Source organism: Dasypus novemcinctus, chromosome 5, assembly GCF_030445035.2.
Source record: "Dasypus novemcinctus isolate mDasNov1 chromosome 5, mDasNov1.1.hap2, whole genome shotgun sequence".
Lineage (NCBI taxonomy): Eukaryota > Metazoa > Chordata > Mammalia > Cingulata > Dasypodidae > Dasypus > Dasypus novemcinctus.
In genome coordinates, this window is record NC_080677.1 from 71,181,547 (window position 1) to 71,202,276 (window position 20,730).

General features: G+C 33.1%; 1 protein-coding gene and 1 long non-coding RNA gene across 2 annotated transcripts in view; one reads left to right on the forward strand and one right to left on the reverse strand.

Moving 5' to 3' along the window:
• The window catches only part of PCLO (piccolo presynaptic cytomatrix protein), a 376,758-nt gene that overhangs the window by 311,623 nt on the left and 44,405 nt on the right, over positions 1 to 20,730 (forward strand). The window contains exons 18-21 of the mRNA XM_071215189.1: positions 1,527 to 1,707; positions 3,325 to 3,519; positions 4,731 to 4,913; positions 19,869 to 20,010. Coding sequence (XP_071071290.1) covers positions 1,527 to 1,707; positions 3,325 to 3,519; positions 4,731 to 4,913; positions 19,869 to 20,010 — 701 coding nt within the window. The remainder of the gene's footprint in view (positions 1 to 1,526; positions 1,708 to 3,324; positions 3,520 to 4,730; positions 4,914 to 19,868; positions 20,011 to 20,730) is intronic.
• Positions 1,494 to 19,940, reverse strand: LOC111759128 (uncharacterized). Its single transcript, XR_002793213.3, has 6 exons — positions 19,879 to 19,940; positions 18,945 to 19,047; positions 12,117 to 12,206; positions 5,400 to 5,508; positions 3,453 to 3,509; positions 1,494 to 1,954 (listed from the first exon to the last, which is right to left on the reverse strand). It is a non-coding gene; the product is annotated as an uncharacterized lncRNA (long non-coding RNA).

The following is a 20,730-nucleotide window of genomic DNA, read 5'->3' on the forward strand; positions in this document are numbered from 1 at the left end:
TGTTGTAAACCATATTTCTTAAGTGTATGACATAGGCATTTCTGGATAAAATTCTCTGTGCAATAGAATTTATTGCCTGATTTACTCTGAATAGGTGCACAGCAAGTCAAGAAATGGATTTCACTCTGCCCTTTGATGTATTATAATGAATTTGCAAGACAAAATACTAATTTTTGTTAAGAAGATGTATAATGACTTTGGGAGTACAAATAACTGTGTTGAAGATTTCAGATAAATTTATGATGTTGTAAAATTAACTGGATTACTTTAAATGCATTTTTCAGGTTAATTTCTCTTCCTCACTGCATGTCTAAATAACTGGATGTGACATTTACATTGTTATTTATGATTACATATTCAGAGAAAACTCAAAATATTTTTGAAGTAAAATAAAAGTAGGAGAAAAGAGTAAAAACGTTTTATGTAAATTCACAAGGAATTAAAATAATCTAATCAGGGGCTCTGGTAGGGTAGTCAGATCTTGTGATTTTTTTTCATCTATTATGTTCCAAAAATATATATTTGGTTTAGTTCTCTTACAACAGAAATTATGAATAAATGATAAAAGAACGAATACTTTTCTTCAAAAAATATCTAGAAAACATGATATCCTCTTGATAGAGACTATATAAAACAGTTGTGTAGTCTGAGGTGACATGCTTCGTTTGGTTCCTTGGTTCCTATAACCTGTGCCTGTCTCCTCCCCCTTTTACCCCCCCCCCCCCCCAAATTACATTTGACTTTCACCTGCAGGCTTCATCCTGGTCTAGATGCTTGGACTAATCTTGATCTTAACCAAGATTACTCTAGGATGTAATGTTATATCTTCTTTAATATCTCAATTTTAAAAACCTGACTTATTGAAGTCCTTTTAATTTATTGACTTCTTGTTTGCATGTGCGTAAGAGTAAATAGCCATTGTGCTGGTTTTCATTTACTTTACATCTCATCAAATCTAAGATGCCAGCATTATTTATGAACTACTAAGACAAAATGCTTCTAATTAAACCATGGAACGGTGCTTTCTTAGCATTGATAGTTAATCACATCCCTATTTCAAATGTGAAGGAAAGTATGTTTTAAGATATAAAAATACGTTAGTAATTGCAAATGACCCGTTCTTTTTCATGTTGCCCCTCTTGTAACTAATAGAAAACATTTATCAAAGTTCTTAGCCAAGTTTAGGACCAGACTGTGTCTATGCAACAAAAGAAAACTTTGCTGTTTCAGGAAGAGAGTGATTTGAGCCCCTGCCTTTTTACACATCTAAAAATAAATTGTTGATAGCCAAATTTTTAAACTGTTCAATTTAATCAAACATTTATTGAGCATCTGATATGCACAAGATACCATTGCCAATATCATGGATGATTTAAAAAATGAGGAACCCAGCCTCAGTATTCTCAGAGCTTATACTATATCCTTGAGTCAATATCCTTAAGCAGAAATCTTAGATCACATAAATGAGTATTGAATAAATATAGCTTAGACCATATATTTCATTAGTTTATTATACTGTTTTTCAGGTATTGATTGATTTATCTAGCACATCTCACCTCGATAACACTCCTAGGTGGTATCCTCTCAAAGAACAGACTGAAAGCATTGATCATGGCAAGTCCCATTCCAGTCAGAGCACCCAGCAGTCCCCAAAGCCATCTGTCATCAAAAGCAGAAGTCATGGTATCTTCCCTGACCCATCCAAGGGTAGGAGATATTTCAAGAAAAAAAAATTGTGTCTACTTGTTCAGTCAGTATCTTTCTGAGTATAAATGTCTGTATATTTAATATAGTTTGAAATGTTAGATTCGGATTTTATTGGAAAATACACAACATAATGCCATGAAAAGAGTGATGGATATGAAATCAGGAAAAATGGACTTTAGTTTCAGGGTCAGCCCATATTAGGTGTATGACTTTGTGATCTTCACCTCTCTGTTCCTCTTTTTCCAACCTGTAAAATGGAGAAGATTGGGCTCAAGGGACTATTGAATCTTTTCCAGCTCTCAAACTTCTTGGTAATATGATTTTATAAATTTCATTGCGGTATTTTATAAAGGAAATACAAATTCCTACCATCTCATTTACTGGACATAATCACCATTACCATTTAGGCATATTCCTTCTAAATTGTTTAAATCCCTATTTTTCCATAGGTATAGTCTTATTTCATATATATGATTTTGCATCCTACAATTTACTAATCCTATCAAGAACATGTTCCCCATCACATTAAAATGATGGATATGCAGAAATTTACTTAAGCCTTTTCAAACAGTTGGACTAAAGCTAACTCTGATTTTTTAGCTACCATTCATTTATTTTTAAATAGCAATGCCATAGATTTGGTTTGACAATTGAACACCTTCCCATTCAAATGAGCTTTCCTTTGGGAGGTTCATTATCAACTACCCTACAATACAATATGAATCTTCATTATAAACCAAGGTACTACCTGTATGAGATAACTATGTAGTAACTTACCCAAATATAGTCAACTATGTATAAATATTAAATATAAATTTTATATTGGACCTCATGAATGCTTCCTTGTCTCCTCCTTTCAGAAATACATCAAATGAAAAGTAGTTCTTTGTACATTAGAAGGGAATGGGTCATAAGTACAAGTGTTCTAGGAGATGGGAAACTGAGGCCATGTCCAGTAGGTCACTGAGTTGATATGATAAATTGTTCACTACAGTGAGTGCTGTAGAGCACTTATGAACGAGCTATATAGATCACTTATGGATTCCATTTACCCATATCAACCTTACCCTGATTGACATTCTGGAAGACGGTTAGTATAAATATCCTATCTGAACTGCACCTCTCTCTTTCTCTGACCTCCATGCTCAAACCACTTTACAAAATGTGTGCTCTATACATTCTCTAAAGTAGCCTGAGAAGACGATTCCACAATCTCCATGTTTAATATGTCCACACACCTTCATCTAGAATTCACTACATATTTAATTAACACTCCTTCCGTAGCAGTATAATCCTGTTGTCTCTTACCTGGCTTCTACTAGAATTAAGAGATTTACTTGGTGAAACTACAAGATAATATAGTCATGTACTCAAGGCTTGTTAGAATGAATTCATTCCTCTTTTCAAGTATGTCTCTTTTCAAGACTATGGTCCTTATGTCTTTCCACCCCAAAATTATTTCCTAAATGCTTAATCATATTACTCTATGTGAGCAGTTGTATAAAGGTGCCATACAAAACCAGATAATCCACATAAAGCATAGGCAATTTCAAATTATTTTCCACCCAACTTGACAGGAAGGATGCTTGAACTCATGTTTTACCCTTTTGTAACCAGACATGCAGGTTCCCACTATTGAGAAATCCCACAGTAGTCCTGGCAGCTCGAAGTCATCATCTGAAGGCCATCTCCGCTCACACGGACCATCTCGCAGTCAAAGCAAAACCAGCGTCACTCAGACCCACCTGGAAGACGCAGGGGCCGCCATAGCCGCTGCCGAGGCCGCCGTGCAGCAACTCCGCCTGCAACCAAGTAAAAGACGCAAATAAATTCCTCAGCATGGCAGCTTAATGTTCATCTGTTGCCTTTCATTCCTGCTGTCCTTCCCTGTTTGTTTTCTGTTTCTAGCAACCCCTGCTCACTCTATTCTTTGTCCCTTTTTCTGTCTAAAAACCGTGCCAATACATAAATATGTTCCTTCCTATGTAGATCCCTCTTTTTTTTTTTTTTTTTTTTTAATTAGACTGCAATGAAACTGGCTGTTTCTCCTTTGTTTCCACCATCCTTCCAACCTGGCTCATAGTGTTTGGTAGCTGTGTCTGTGATGTTTGCAGGCAAAGCAATGTTGTGTGTTCTTCTTGTGTGTGCTTACATATCTTTTAGATTATAGGAATTAAAAGCAAAATGGCTGCCAGTTTTCCAGGCATTACACCAAAAAATAGCACACACGAGCATTCAGAGCAGATTAGCAATGAGATGCTCACATCTGGAAACACACAAAAAATTTAGGCAGAGGAGTAAGGCAACCAACAAGCAAGTTCTAGAACCTCAAGGGAAAAGCCATTTTGAGCTTACTTTGAAAAACACTAATAAATTATGCATGTACTATATTGTAGCTTTTCATGTGCAAAACTTTCTAGTCTTAAAAATTCTAGTGAAGAGATATTTCTTATATTCTCAAAAAATTCATGATAGTAACACATGTATATATGTGATAAAGCAATGTAGCCTCATTAAGGAGCAAACTGGGTCTACTCTGGTGGATCTTACTGTGTATATAACAGAGAATTTATAGGTTCTTATTGTTTTTCTAACCACTGAAGATCCTTTGAAAGTCAAGGTATACCATGTCTGGTAGTTATAAATCAACCAGTAACCATCACTTATTCTAAAATGCCATGTTTTCATTTAATTTTGTGAAAATTTAGTCAAATTGATATAATCGTATAAAAACTTAGTGAACACAGAGATCTCACAATTGTAGTTGTACTGTTACTTTTAAGAGGTGTCAGCCAGCCTATTAAGATAGATTGTTGTTCTCTCCATCTCCCTAGGCATCATTTCCAAAGAAACAGCCAGTTTTAACTCCTTTTAGTGCTGTGCATGTGGTGTCGTTTTGGCATTTGAAAACACAACTTATTTGGACATAGCAAAAGAACACTTCTGTTTGCATGACTAACATTTAAGCTGGTTCCATCTGAGGATACATACTCTGGGTTTCCATTTCACCCACACTGCCACAGCAGCACATAAAAGCGGTCAGTCTAATCATGCCAGGAAGCAGCACAGACACAGCATAGCAGGAGTCCTCCCCATTCAAAGAACTCAGTCTGATAATCTGCCTCCACCAGCCAATGGCAACCAAGACCAAAGCCAGCTGGCCCTCAGGAAGGTGATGTCTGATGGACCAGTCAAGCCAGAAGGAGGTGAGCAGAAAGCCACTGTTCAAAGCACACAGCAAGAACTTTCCCCACATTTAAAGCCCTCATCTTTTAATTTCTAGAGATTTTCTGATAAAACATGTTTATCCACTTTTTAATGTGCTTTTTGTGGGCATGGCATTTCAGGATCTCATCATCACTGTGTAAGTCCCAAGATCAGTCCCGTAATATATTGACTACAGTGATTTGTATTTTTCTATGCACTGGGCATCTTTTGACTTTTGTTGGGAAATAGATTAACAGTGTTCATATTGCATAATGGAATGCATGCTACTAACCTAATCTGTTCAAGCATGACTATGACTATTTAACATTGTGATAAAATTTAAATTGCTCACAATTCAAGTTAGCATACCAGTTGGAATGTAGATCAGTTTGTGTTGCATATTATTTCAAGTGTAATTTTTTAAAATTCAGTGGATTTTGGAAATTCTTGGAGGAAAGTAAAGGAATATTGTTAATGCAACTCACCTTTACATGGTGAAAGTTCTTTCTTGATCCTACAAGCAGACATTTTCCACTGGTGTTTCCATAGTTGTTAAGTGTATCAGATGTGTTGGGCATGTGAATATCCAAGTGCCTGTGTAATAAATAAAGTATCTTTATTTCATTCATAAACTACCGGGTTCTGAGCCATTGTTATATGATGCAGTTTAAAATGAGTGTGTCAGTTTTTGTTTTCTTATTTGATTCCTTGCAACACAGTATTTGGAGTTACTACTCCATTGTTAGTGAGAACTGTAATGATAGAACATTTGGGAGCAGAACAAAGTTCCATGTTGGAATTGTTATAAGATAGATGGAAAATTATTACCAAATAAAAGCATCGGAGCTTACATTAAAAATATAAGTAAATAATGGGGCTGGGCTATTCTAGGCAACACGTCTATTCTTTCATTCTCCTACATCTGAGTTATTAATACTTCACAAACTCCTCTGGTTCCTGGATAGAGGAAGATAAATCCCATGAGGCCTTGCTTTGGAGATGCAGCTAAACTTGATGCCATAGTCCTGTTCAGGAAGGAACATAAACTGAGCACTTGAGTGCAATAAAGAGTTTTCCCCAAGAAAGAGTGCCACTGCTAAGGGGACTCAAACCAGTGATTATAAAATTATCTTCAAATTAAATTTAAAAAAATGTATAAAAGAAACACTTTTTTAAAAAGGATGGCAGTATGTGCTCATTTAAGACTGTTTTAGTCCCAAAATGCTTGAGATTCTATATTATGATTCTATATTTAGCACAAAATTTAAACCAAGCCCTATACTTTCTTGTTGCATTTCTATTTATTCCCAGAAAATTAAAAATAAATTATTATATGCTTCTCCCAATTTATCAGATATTTTAGAATAATGGTAGGTATATATGGCAGTAGGGAATTACACGATTATGATGTTTCTTGAATTAATTTACTAGATGATTAGCTTTAAAATTAGGATAATTCTGAATATGTGTTTACTCAACCCAGTTAATAGATTATCATCAAAGCAAACTTTTCCCTTTTCTAGCTAGCCTTACTGGTGATTTCCAGAAGTACTTAAAATTCTACCTCTCACCTTTTCTCCCATCAAATAAGTTTAGTTGATTTCTTAATGTTATTCATCTTTTTACTTGAAACATTCGTGATTATAAATGTCACAGTAGGCAAATGCTTCCCTTATTTCACATTCTATTTTTAATTTTGATGTATTATTATACTATATCTTTTGTATGATTTTATTCTAAATGTGATTCGTTCTTAAACTTATATCAAACTATTTTTAAATGCCTTTCTTTGAATACTGCTGTAACATATGTTCCCCTATATTTAAAACTATGATGATTGAATCTCAAAGTCATTCTTTATTAAAATCACAATCAAAAGGAAAATAGACAACAGCATGATTTCTTATTGAATTCTTGTTTAACAGATATAAACAAAATGCTATATTTTCTATATTATAAATATATTATTTCCCTGCTACAATAAATGTACCAATAATGTAATTCAACCATGGATTTTGCCCAACACCCAATAGCAAACATGCTGTAGAGTTAAATTTTATATAAAATGCAATATAATTTGTTTATAGTTTAGAGAGAAAAACTGGTAAGAGAGAAATATACAGATTCAGCAAGTTCCTGTTCACTAACTACAGAAGTACAATTAATGATTTTCAGAATTTGGATACAACTCTCCCATTTCAAACCTCAGACCAGAGTTCATATAATCCCATCTACATTATGAAATAATACCCAGCATTTGAACAGGTCTTCATATTCTATGAAGTGTTTTGACATCCATTTTCTCATTTTATCACACCATGTGAATGAGGTGTTCACTGCAGATATTTTTATCCCTGTTTCCTGGGTTAGCAATCCAATCATCAGAGACTCATACAAGAACACACAGCTAGAAAATTTCAAAACTGTCAATATAACTCTGTTCTTGTGATGCCTGAGCCAATGCTTTTTAATACATTGGCTTCTTTGGAATCAAACTCCTCCTGATTTAAATAAATACTTTGGACATTTACTCATTTATTATTTATTGCTCATATACTTATACAAATGATTAGAAGTGGCCAGAAATGATGGCAGAATACAATGTAGACTACCTACATTATTCTCCTTTCTTGAAAACTGGTAATTAAGCTGCCACAAACCAACGACAACAACAAAAAAAACACCTTCTCACTGCACAAGTCCAATGTGGAAGTAAACAGTCTATAGAGAAGGCTACATGTACAGCTGTAGGCATTTCTATCACAGGTGACAAAACTGTCCCTAAAGAGCTTCTCAAATATGTTTTGTAAACTTTCCAGCAGATTTCTGCTTGACTGGCATAAAATATGGTCAAGGAAGAATTATGGAATGAGCCAGAAGGAATTTTTCCTCTTCTACCTGGGTTTAGTTACATACTAGAGATATCAAGGGAAAGATTACACTGACTGTGCCAAATCATCTTGATGCCTAAACAACTCACTCTTTTATTGAAAATTCCCTGGTAATTCTTTTCCAAGCCAGTTGGTTTGGTTGAACACAGACCACACCTTTCCAGAAGGTCACACCAACTGGGGAAGAAAGAGTGTTTAGAAAGTAGATATATTGGAACATCATACCAAAATAAATGAAAGCATTCTTAACACCTGGAAGATTGTTAGTTAACATCTGGGTTTTAGTTAGATTAATTTGTAGCACCTGTCAGAGAAGTTTCATATTCATATGTTACCCTGGTAAACTCATGCTAGGCTCCCACTCAGTCAGAGTTGCTGGCTTGGGCAAGTTGTAGCTGGTGGCTGGGTTGGGGAGCTGGGCAGGCATTGGGAGTGGAGAGAGTTGTTGATTAAAAAGTGCAGCAAATGTTTGTCCCATTCACTTCTTACCAGAGGTTCATGTTCACTTCCAGTCAGAAGGAATTTAGCATTTTCGGTTTCTGGAAAGGACAGGGTCCTTAAGAGAAATAAGGGAGAACCACAATAAGAGGAATCAGACTGAGTTCATTTGGAAATGAAGTCTTCTGTAAGGTTATATGTGAGAGTTTAATAAAAATAAATTTTACATTGCTCATTTCATTGTACTTGGGGAGAAAAGAAAAATGAAAAGCTTGAAAAAATAAATCTTTGGGTAGTTTAAAATAAAAAGAAAACGGAAACTATAATGACACAGAAGCAGCAAATCTCCAGTTAAATGAAGGAATCAAATAGAATAGTTTCAGCTTTCAAAAGTTCAATGCCTGTTTCCCTGGGGGTGAGGGTTTCATTTTGTTATTGTCTGTGAAAATCAAAATGTACTTCTAGCTTTTGTTTTTTTAAGAGTTTCTATATTTTTTAGAATAATTGCTTATTCAGTTTCAAATATTTCTATAGGCATTTAACTTCATTGCCAGAAATATCTCTGCCTTACTGACATAATCACAGCCAGAAAACATATAGCTCTGATCTATGGCACTGTCTCTTGCTTATTGACCTTCATTAATGAAGGTGAAACCACTGACTGACTATCAGTAGGTATTTCTGTTCTTTTCCAGTAGTAGCAATGGATCTGCACAGAGACATCCACATATTGTCATCTGGTCCACACTGGAAATTTATATATTCATTTCATTTGATCTGAATAGAGAGACCAACTAACTAGCTTATCTATATATCAATCTTGGCTTCAAAATTGTTTTGTCTTAAACAAGTCATCTATCTATGGGCCTGTTTGATGTCCATGGAACCATTAATGCATGATTTGAAAAGAGAATGGCCTAATTTTCAACATGCTAAAGTCCTTTAAATACTATTTATGATATGTCTACAAGAACATAAAATTTAGCTTTCAAAATGCAAAATATTTTGTGTTTGAGTAAATTATTTTCAAAAAGCTAACTTATCAAATTACCACCAGGGAATAGAACCCTGAAGAAATTGGACAGGCAAGTAAATGTTGATGGGAGAAGGAAATAGGAAGCATTGACCATGGAAAGGTGAGGAGGACAGAGTGGGATCCTAGGACAACCAGGGTACAGGATGAGCAAGGGGCTGGAAATGGGGGATCATGGAATCAGGGGAAATGTTCTATGAGGAGACACAGATGAATGACCAAGACACTATTTATAAATAACAAAATACCTAAATCCACAATTCTAACTATACATAAATTACTTGGTCTCCCCCCACATACTTTTCATCCATATGTATTACATTATGTAAAACCACAATACTTCACCCATTCTTTGTTGTGTAAGATAATTTTGGAATAACAACGTGGGATAGAATGAAGGGAAACTGTAATGAGTGAGGCTGTGAAAAATATTCTTATTTATCTTCATGTTTTTACTGTATTGTAAATAGATAATTATCAAAGAACCATAACACTTAAGCATTTTAAATGAAAACATATTTCAGAAATACAGAATTTTGATTGGGCTGTTGAGTTTAATGTGTGAATAGGAATAATGCAGATTTAATTATAGCTTTATTACTCATTGTGTTTTAAGATACTGAGAGATACAATCAATCAATCGATAGTTTCTGATTGAACAGAAGCTAATCAAACCAATATTCCAAATAAAATAAAAGGATAATTTTTTAAGAAAAATAAGTATTGGGAATAATCTAGAGCATCGTCCTCTATTTTGAAACATAAGAAAGTAGAATAAAAGCATCCATTTTCTATTTTGCTACATCTTTCTTGAAAGAATACAGAAGCAAAATCTGCTTTTCCTCATTAAAGTTATTTAGTCATGTTATTTCAAGTTCTATAGAACACGTACACATATTTTTCTGACTATATATAAAGAATAAAGAAAGATAAAAATGGATGTTTTTGTAATTCTTTAACTCAAATTTATTTCTAGATATACTATACTATATATATTTTTTAGTTTTAGTCTGTTATATGCATTCTCATTGCTAAAGCTATTTCTTAAATTAAATAACTATTGAATCATTATTTTGGATCCCTCCAACTCTTATTGTACATGAAAATTTAAAAGATTTTATATAGAGAAAAAAAACTTTTTTATAAGAAATTATATTTTGAATCACAAATTTACTCTGGTATCTTTGCTCCCTAAAGTAATTTTGTTTTGTTTTGTGTTTTTTTAAGTAAATGTAAAATAGACACACACAATTTTATGATACTTATAATTCTCAAATCAGACTTTATGTTTCTAGAGTGGTGAAATTCTGACTGAATGTGTTAATATCTGAAGAAGCTTAAAGAAGGTTAAAGTAATAATAACAATGATGATAAACCTTTCAAGAATGGCTAATCACTCAAGATTATTTTTCAGTACAAAAGATAAAGTGAAAAATGAAAGGCATCACAAAATGGTCTTGATTTATATTATGATTTAGGGTGACTCTCAAAGAAGCTGGTGCTAATTGGTTTATTCTAATTTTTACAGATAGTACTTCTTTTCTATCACTGTAGGTCCAGAACAGTAGTTCTCAAAATGTATTCACTGACCCCTTGGTGTCCCAGAGACACTTTCAGGAGTCTGCAAGGTCAAAAGCGTTCTTTAGAATACTAAGCTATTTGCTTTTCCACTCTCATTCTTTCTCAAGTTACAGTGGGATTTTCCAGCAGCTACATGACATGCCATGACATCATTTTTTTAATGGCTAATAGAATATATGTTATTGGATTCTTGTGTTTTAAATTTTTCTCTGTCTTAAGGTTTAATACAATAAATATCAATAATAAATTTGACCCACATAAGCCAAAGCCCATTGGGGTATTCATTAAATTTAAAGAGTGTAAAAGGTATCTTGAGACCAAAATAGTTATGAACCACTAATCTAGACATATATACGATCGTTGTTATAAAGCCAAAGACATTGGGTAATTAAGGGTGTGTTCCAAGAAATAATTATCAATTTGTCTCTAAATTTACTAAACTTCATGTCTTTCCTATTGCATTTATAATAATTTATTGGTTATGATTTAGTTTAAACTAGGATGGTATGTGCATATTCATTATTTCTTCCTTTTGAAATTTGACTGCTAAGGTGCCTACCAATTCTAATCAAGCTGTTCGCAATCTAAGGCACGGTAACAGGGTGTATTGTAAAGACAGAAAAAAATGTGTCTATGTCCTTATCTTGAAGATAACATTTATTGGAAATACACTAGTTTCTAAGTTATTCGTTTTTATCTTCTATTGTATTGTGTACATTACTGGTACTAACTATGGTGAATTAATTATGTTGGCATGAAAACAACAGAGAACTAAAAATGATGGCTATAATTCAAATGTGAGGAAAAACTCAAAGATTCTTACTTCTTACCTAATTTTAAGTATATAATTATGTTTTTAAGTAAAGCAATAAAGGAGAATCTGAAAATATGTACATATCATTTATAGAAAGTATTACCTGAATTACCTATATTAGGTATTCATCATTCCTTCATACATTCATTCACACATTTCTTTTTATTTTATGCATATTATCTCCCAAGACGACTTTGAGGTGTTGGTGGTATGGCAGCAAACATAATAGGCAAAAATCACTATGCTTTTAAATCTTCCAACCTAGTAATATTTATTGAGTAACCAATTTAAAGGTGTCTAGAAAGAATTGTGAAGAAGGAGGAAAGTGTGAGTTTAGTCCACCTTCAGATGAGATGGAAAAAGAAAAATGCAATTTGTCACTGGTTTAGATTTATATGCAAACAAAGCATTGGCATGTTCAGAAATATCTGGATAATAGAATTACCTATATTTTCATTTTTTCATGCTCTGGTTCCTCTCTTTAGATCTTGACAGTCTGTTGAGAGATAGCCAACAGTCTGTTGAGAGAAAGTACCTGAAAAAAGTTAATGAAATTTATAGAAGTCAGGTCCTATTGGACTGGACATACATTTACCAAATAATTGTCCAAACTTCCTCATTACTTTGTGGCCACTGACAACATTTGAATGAAATGAAAACTCTTACTCAGCGTTTTCTGTAGCATTAGTCATATGAATCAGTATGCTTTTATTAATGTATTGTTTATGTACATTCAAAATTTGTTCAACTCTATTTCCTTTGGACAGAATTTTTATATAAATTAAACTATTTGGATTCTATTTAAAGACTACATCCTGGATATATAAGTATTCATGATCTAGGCTATCACAATTTCAGGATCATGTAAGAAGTCAAAAATTTTCAAAACTGGATATTTTAAAAATTACCTTCTGGCCAAACATACCTGCATGCTTGGGGTGGTCTTTATTCCTATCTCTTTTATTTCTGATTGTCAGCTGTTGGAAATATCCTACTGAATTTCTGAAACAAATGTAATGCAAACAAATTGTTTCAAGAAGAATGAAATGAAAATACTGAAAAATTAAGAGTTACCCTTAAAAAATTGATGTAACTCTTGAATGTTTTTTCTTTCAATTATGATCCTCCCTACAATTGCTCTCTTAAAGATCTTTATCATGTTATCACAATTGTGTTAGCAATTTTTAGCACAAAACCAAAACTTAATGTGTGATACATTCTTTGTTCATTCTATGAATTTCAGCAAAGCTGGAATTATAACCTTAAATATGTTAAAAATCAAAATATTTTCTTAATATTTGCTCATAATAATGCCTTAATCAAATTTTTCCATTATTTTCAATATTTATGAAATTTTGGTCCATACCTTAAGTGTGTTTATTTCAATTGGCTTTTTCCAGCACCAGTTACTCTTGGATAATCTGAAAGAAAACCCCTGAAATAAAGGAAGATGTACTTAAAAGGCAACATTATAGCATAAATGCAAGGGCTCTAGTATTGAGGGACATCATATATTTTATTTATATAAGAAAAGAAATCCTCTCTACCGTGTTATTAGTTTAAACTAATTTTACTTTCATTTACAAAAATCTGTTACATTGAATTTATATACTATTTTACTTCTGTTTCCTGAAACAGTAATTGATCCTAGTATCTCTAAAGCTAGAGAGTGAATGATTAGTAAGTATGGGGACCACCTGAGACACTGGTAGTAATAGATTAAAGCAGATTGAATTGTTCAGTCAAATGTCTTAAAGAATTCAGTCATAAGGCCACTTTGGCGGCAGGGCAAAGGGTGTGAACAGGAATACGAGCTTCACCACCTTTCCTGGGACATAACAAATGGAGGCACCACATCCCATCTTTCTCTCTGACAGAAGTACTATTGAATATGGAATATCTTCAGGGACTTATTTTGAGTTTATAAGGAAAAGAGGCACTGAAACATTCAATTTCTCATGGTTTGTTATTATTTTGTTATAGGTCAATATAAAAATAAATCTCACCAAGACTATGTCATTGATAAAAATTTCAATGGCATCCTTCCTTCAAACTCCCCACCCAAGCACTTGTAAGTGGCTGACATAAAAGGCAGAGTTGTCTATTTCAGTGCTTTCATTGATAAATACTTGTAATTTGAAGGTATGTGACCATGCCTGCAAACTGTTGTATGAAGCTGACCTTTATCCAATGTCTGCTTTCTTTGGTTTTTCCTAAATTGGATAATTAATAACTAAAGTAGATTTACAGAAAATAAAAATATTTAACCTGAGGTACTTAAAAGATGCAACAGCTCCTTCTAAAATTAATATACCTGAACTGTAACAGGGAACATACAAAGATGTATTTGAACATTACTCACTGGAAAACATACTGAACAATGCTGACCACAATGGCATTTACAACTTGATTTTTCAGGTCCACATTCATATCAAAACAACAAATGAGACAACATTTCATACTCGATTTAGTAAAAATTACAAACAAAAAAAAATAGCAATGATAGATATAAATGATCCTGTGTACAGGTGAGAGAGAAGTTTAGTGGATAAGTGGAAATGCACATGGGAGAAAGGAGAAAGGTCACCAAAATAAATACCAGCTAAGGTAAAGTAAAAGCTACATAGAGAAAAAATATATTCATGCTTTCTACAACAGCCTGGTAGTTATTTCAGGTCCATCATTGAATATTTAAATAAAATAATTGTTGATTGATATCTCTTCATTTCAAAGTTAAGCCTAAAATCCTATAATTTTTTGTGTGTGAAGGTAATATTTAATCCTGTATCAACTATATAATCTGTGAAATTACTGGCTATCTACATAATATTCCTGAAATATTTGGAAATAACTCTGAGCTGGACCAATGATATAAAACCAATGATGGAACAACACAGGCAGCAAGACTGTGCTCAATTCAAGCCCTGGGTTCTTGGATAGGCAGGGATCTCACCTTCTTAATTTGAGACAACTGGATGTGACAGAAAGTGAATTAGCACTTTTAAAACATTCTAATTCTTTCTCATTATTAGTGTGTGACCTCAAGCAAAGTCATTTAATCTTTCCAGGGCTTGGTCACTCTATAGGCGAGATGAGGGTTCTGGAACAGGTTATCTCTAGAATCCGTACGATTTTTTTTTTTTAATCTCCATGATCCCACAATTACAATTACAATTACAAATCCAGTCAGCAATTTTGATCGGTGGACTCTGATGTGCTGCCATCTTGTGGTAGGTACAACTACATTAAAAGTTCTGCATATTAAGTATAGTAGTGGGAAAAACAACAGCAAAATAATTTAAGACAGATGTGTCATAAAAGAGACACAACCAGGTTTAATAAAATTAGGGACAGTGGAATAATAAAAACAAAATGATGTCCAACCATCCAGCGGTTGAAGCAAATGAAGAGGTCAAAGAACAATTGACATAGACTGAATTGCTTCATGGTAGATAAAATCTGTTTACCTGGAATGGCCACTCAGTAATTGAGTCACAAACATAATCTGGTACCTGGGATTCATTCCTTTAAGACACAGGGACCTTCTCTACAGTAGTGATACTTGGTTGTAAAGTTAAGAATTCAAAAAGGAAGTCCCGCCCCCCGCACACACACATGCACACAAGATGTAACGCATAAAACAATTTCTCCACAAAATGTGTTTTATAGTAAAAAAATCAAAACCACAATTCTTCAGTAAAATACACATTTCTAAAATATAATATATGGGTGCATAATACATGCATTATAATAGGTTCATTATTTCTGAAGCTCTGAAAAGTTGAAAGATTAAAGCACAAGTAGATTATTTTTAAATTAATTTTGAAATAATAAAATTATGAAAATCATATAGTGTTAATGTTTTAAAATATTCTTTCCTTCAAGAACATAGAAGGCAGAGAAAAATTATACTTAAATACAAATCAGAGCTTGCCAGTTGTCTATAAATGAATGGATGGACTTGGTTTAAATACAGGTGCTTGTAACAGCACCCTCTGGTGGTACCCATAGAATGTTTCTGTACATTTGCTCCAATAGTAAGATCTACTTCCAATTTTTCACTCCAGTTTAAAAATATATATAATATTCATGGTCTGTTATGATTTTTAAAATTCTTAATGCTGTGGTCTACAGTGTTTAATGAATTATTTTTAAATATTTCAAACTAGTTTTTTTAGGGATTGGAATAACAAAATGTCTATTTGAGTAATTGCATTTTCTACATAGTATGACAGATTAAAATTGCTATATATGATTTTAGGAGCCACACCAAAAAAAGTGGATTCTCCACAGGTTTTTTACAAAGAGCAAAGAAAACATCCCATATCAAGTGGCCTTCATGAGTTAGGATTTCTGTACAGCTGGATAAGAAGTGAAGTATCTACTAAATCATTCAAATTTTTTTAGTAATTTAATTAAGATAAAGAATTATTAATATATTATATTATAATACATTATAATATTATAATATATATAGTATATTATTATATATATTAACTTATTAATTGAATATTGCTTGAACATGTTCCATGACAATATTTAAGGAGGCTAGCAAGGAGTAACATGTACAATTAAAGATAGAAAGAGAAAATTGCCACTGAATCATGTCATCTGAATGCCATCTGAATCACAGATCATGTGCTGTGAGAACCCAAAGTTAAGAAAATTTGCTTCTGATTGGGAAGATAAGGAAAATGCCTGGATGTGGTGATATTTGAACTAAGCCTTTACGGATAAGTATAATTCAGATGTGAGAAAGTGACAGGTTGAGGAAGGTGTAACAAGTGGGAAAGGACAGTCTCAGCTAAGGCACAGAAGAGGAAAAGCATCAGGGAACCAGAACCAACAGGAGCGAGAGCTGATGGTCTAAATAGGCTTCAGTGTAAAGTATATAAAGGAGAATTAAGGGAGGTCTATTTGGAAGGGAGCGGATGATAAAGGACTTTAAAAGACAGCCTAAGAAATTCTACTCTAATCATTAAATGTCTTGAAACTATATAAGCTTTTGACTAAAGTCTCAAGATATTGAGTAAAGTCCTAATGGTGTTTTTTTTGTTTAAGTTTGCATGAAGGCAGATTTAGCTCAATATAACAGAATTCATGTTTACTTATTTGAAGGGCTTTTCGAAACTAAGAAATTAGTATATGTGTCCGTGGTTACAAGTATCTGGAAAATTACTATCACAATACTTGAATTCTTAGCATCAGCTTATTAAAACGTCTGTATTTCTCCATATTTTATAGCACTTTATGCTATATCATCATAGCCCAGTAAAAAAAATGGTAATGCCTATTCTGCATTTCGATTAAATTTATTTGGAGAAACTAACCAAATGTCAGATTATTTAACTCTACACTGCACTTATATACCAAGTTAAGAGTAAAAAAAATCAAATTTAGGCATTCAGATGCTTTGTTAAGATAATGTCAAATGTCTAAGGTTCATTTGAATTATTTACCTAACTTCTAAATGCATGAAATTTCTGTAGACTCAGTATTAGATGTAATTTTATTTTGCAGATGTTAGGTAGACTTGGGCTTGTGACAATATATGTTCCCTTGATTTGATTTTCTTTCTTTTTACATTTCTTATAAAATATTATTGGTTTGCATTTAAAATAGATACCACTTCTACAAGCTTTCCAAATGAGATGTCTATTCAAGAGAGAAACAAGATGAAAAACTGCCTTTCCCTGTATTTTTTTTCTAACCTTGTCCTTTTCTTCTTATTATGTTGTGTTACATTCTGTACACATTTCTTAAATTATCCAGAGAGGAACAGACCTAGCAATTGCATCAGGTAAAACCAAAGTTGACAGAAGAAAAGACTGAACATTTTAAAATGTAAATAGTAAGACATTTCCATAATGTAGCTATTCTGATACATTGTGAGCTTACTCTGGATGAAAATTTTAATTTAGTATGAAGAAGTTGATTTTAAAAATTGCCAGTTAACTGAGGTTTGCCTTTGAAAATAGTATATTGAGATTTTTCCAGTGGATTAGATTTTAAGGTTGTTCATTAAAAATATTAACAATCTAGTCAATTGGGTTAGGTAATGTCAGTCAAAAAGTTTGATAATCAATTGACTAATCTGATTCATTATGTGGCTGATTATACAGTTTAATTTACTTTATATATAGTTTTATATCCTAATTATATTGCCTTTAAATTTTATTTTAAATCATCATTTTAAAACAGCTTTTCTTTAACATTAAATACACTTTATTTACCTGGGTTTGTTCTACATAAATTGGAAAGACTATTAAACAAACATGAAACTATCATTCTGTTTCCACAAATCTAGTCCTAGGAGTTGGTAGTAATTCATTGGTAGCGGGCTATTTTATAGGATTCAGGCCTTTTTCTATATAGCTGTTCCCAACTTACAGATATCTGACATATAATTAACTATTAAAATTGTCTTCCTTTTTCCCTATTCTGTGAAGGGGGTCTATTGTCTCTGGAATAGATATTATGACATTTTCCTGGTGGCTTTAGAGAATCTGCTAGTGTTTAAATGGAAGAAGGGAAGACATTGGACAAAGTAAAATCCTTTGTAAGACTTGATCCTGAAGAAAAGAAAGTCAGGCATGGCTACCCTGATGGTGGCTTTCTGTCCACAAACTGCTTCTTTCACCTTGTTTTGGGGGTTCCCCCCCCCATTTCATTTTGTTACATTGGATGCAATTCCACCAGATTTTTGAGAATCATTGTATTTTGTACATCTTCTGAAGAAAAATATAGGGAACTTTAGGATCATTAAAAGATTATCAGCTATTCAACCAGGAGTGTGAATTTGTCCAACTAGCTAAGAAACTCCTGGAAGGGACAGGGATAATACTCCCCTGCACAGAGGAAAGAGACTGAGCAGTTCTGTAGCCTAAACCGCGTCTCAACTTAGAATCTTAGAGAGTTCATGGCCAAAGTCTAGGTAAGTGCTTTTGCACTTACCAAATGGTACTAGGGAACAGTTATTGACAGTAAAGTCATGAGGAAGAAGAGGTGGGAATATAGAAATACAGGAGGAAGAAGAAGGACTAACCACCTCCTCTTCATTATCACAATCTTATGACACAGGCATAATTGACCCCAATTATTCAAATGAAAATCTGAGACTTAGAGTTACTGGAGAGAGTTCAGATTCAAAATCAGACCAATATGACCAAAGTTCATGCTGTTAAACTCTGACCACGTGCCTGAAGAAATATAGCAACAATTTTTAAATTTTGCCAAAGGTTGGTTTCTCCTGACAAAATGAGAACATTCTTACCTTCTCTTCCTTTTCTGCATCAAAAGTATCTCCGGTTTGGTGGTGGGGTGGAAATATAGGAAACCTTTATTTTATGCATGATCGCTCTGTTAATCCACAACTTCTTTAGTAAAGAAAAAATAAATAAATTCCTGATATTTAGGCCAAAAAAAAGTACTTCCCAGATCTCTGATAACCTAGAACTTTGCTAACAATATTAGTTCTATACTTCTATTGCATAATTTATAGCACAAATTTGTAATGTATCTATGGAGATATACAATATTGAATACAAAAATCAAACTTCTGAGATTTTTTTTTTTAAGTTCCAATAAAAAACTAGGACATGTATAAGAGGGAAATAAATATCTCTAACCTTTAAAAAACCTACTGGAGCTGGTAGAGCTACATGCAAACAAGAACAGACGTTTCAATCACTTCTGTAAATTATTCTATTCTACATCTTAAGCTTTCAGGAGAAAAATAAGATTTTTATTAATACGGAAAATAACTAAACAAATTTCCTTTGTCATACTATTTCCATGTACCCAATTCTTTCTAAATGTTTTTCACCATGAAGTAGCCAAAATACCTAGTATTTTTTTGCTGTATCATTATTGCAATACTAGTCAAATAAACCACTATAAATAACAATAGAAAGTTATCTACTACTTAAGCCAGCCTAAAAATCTAATGGTGTTTCTTAAGAAGTGATTGCTTTTCCTTTATGTCTACTAAAAACAATAAAGTTAATTTCGTGTTACTACTCACATTATTGGCTAACTAAATAAAAATGAAAGACGGGCTAAGAAATGTCAAGTTCTTGCGCTAGCTGTGTGTTGTTTCTTTATGCGTGTAAGTGAAGAAACCACATAATTATGCATTTGGAGATCGACCTGAGCACCAGTTATTGACCACGGTGTTGACTCTTCCCACACCATGCAGCAAAGCCTACCAATCACCGGCCCGCAGACAGCTCCGTGTCCACCGGCTCTTCCGGCAGCAGCCTTGGCAGTGGCTATAGCATGGACAGTGAAGGCAGCAGCAGCACCGCAGGGGAGACTAATCTATTTCCTATTCCAAGGATGTAAGTTGTTCTTTTTTCCTTCTACAAAGTTAACAACCTCATGAATCAGATTTTCTTAACATCTAACAGGAAATAAATGGATTATTAGCTAATTCTGAGTCATTGTCCCTGAAATACTTGAACCGTTTATGCCTACATAAAATAAAATAACATAAAAAATAAAAAATAATAAGTTGTTCAGGAAAAATATGATCATTTCAGTTAATTCTAAAGAGAAATACTGATCACTACCAAGCCAATTTAATCAGTGTAATCTTTATTTAACATCACAAATGCTAAAATAATAGCTTAGCCTTCCCTGAGTCAGGTTCAATGGCCATATACTGATGTTTTAATCAAATAATGACCAAACACAAAAATAATGGTATTCAAGATGAAAAGAGATTACTTTGAATCAGTAGAGATTCAACCTTATTTAAAGAACCTATATAACATACTTGATATAGAAAACACATTGGGCTAATCATATGTACTTTTAAAATAATTCTTTCCACAATTATAATTGAAGATTTTGAAGTATTTCAGTATTTTCTAGGATTAATATTAAGTAATATATAAGTCCCTTAGTAGAAGCTTTCCAAATAAACCACATTTATAATATGTTAACCCTCAAGAAAATCATATTTCAAAGCAACTATAAAACTGAGACAGATTATTTTAGAAAAATGTGTGATAGATTTAGCCACATTGGTGGAATAATAAAGTAGTATCCAAGGTAAA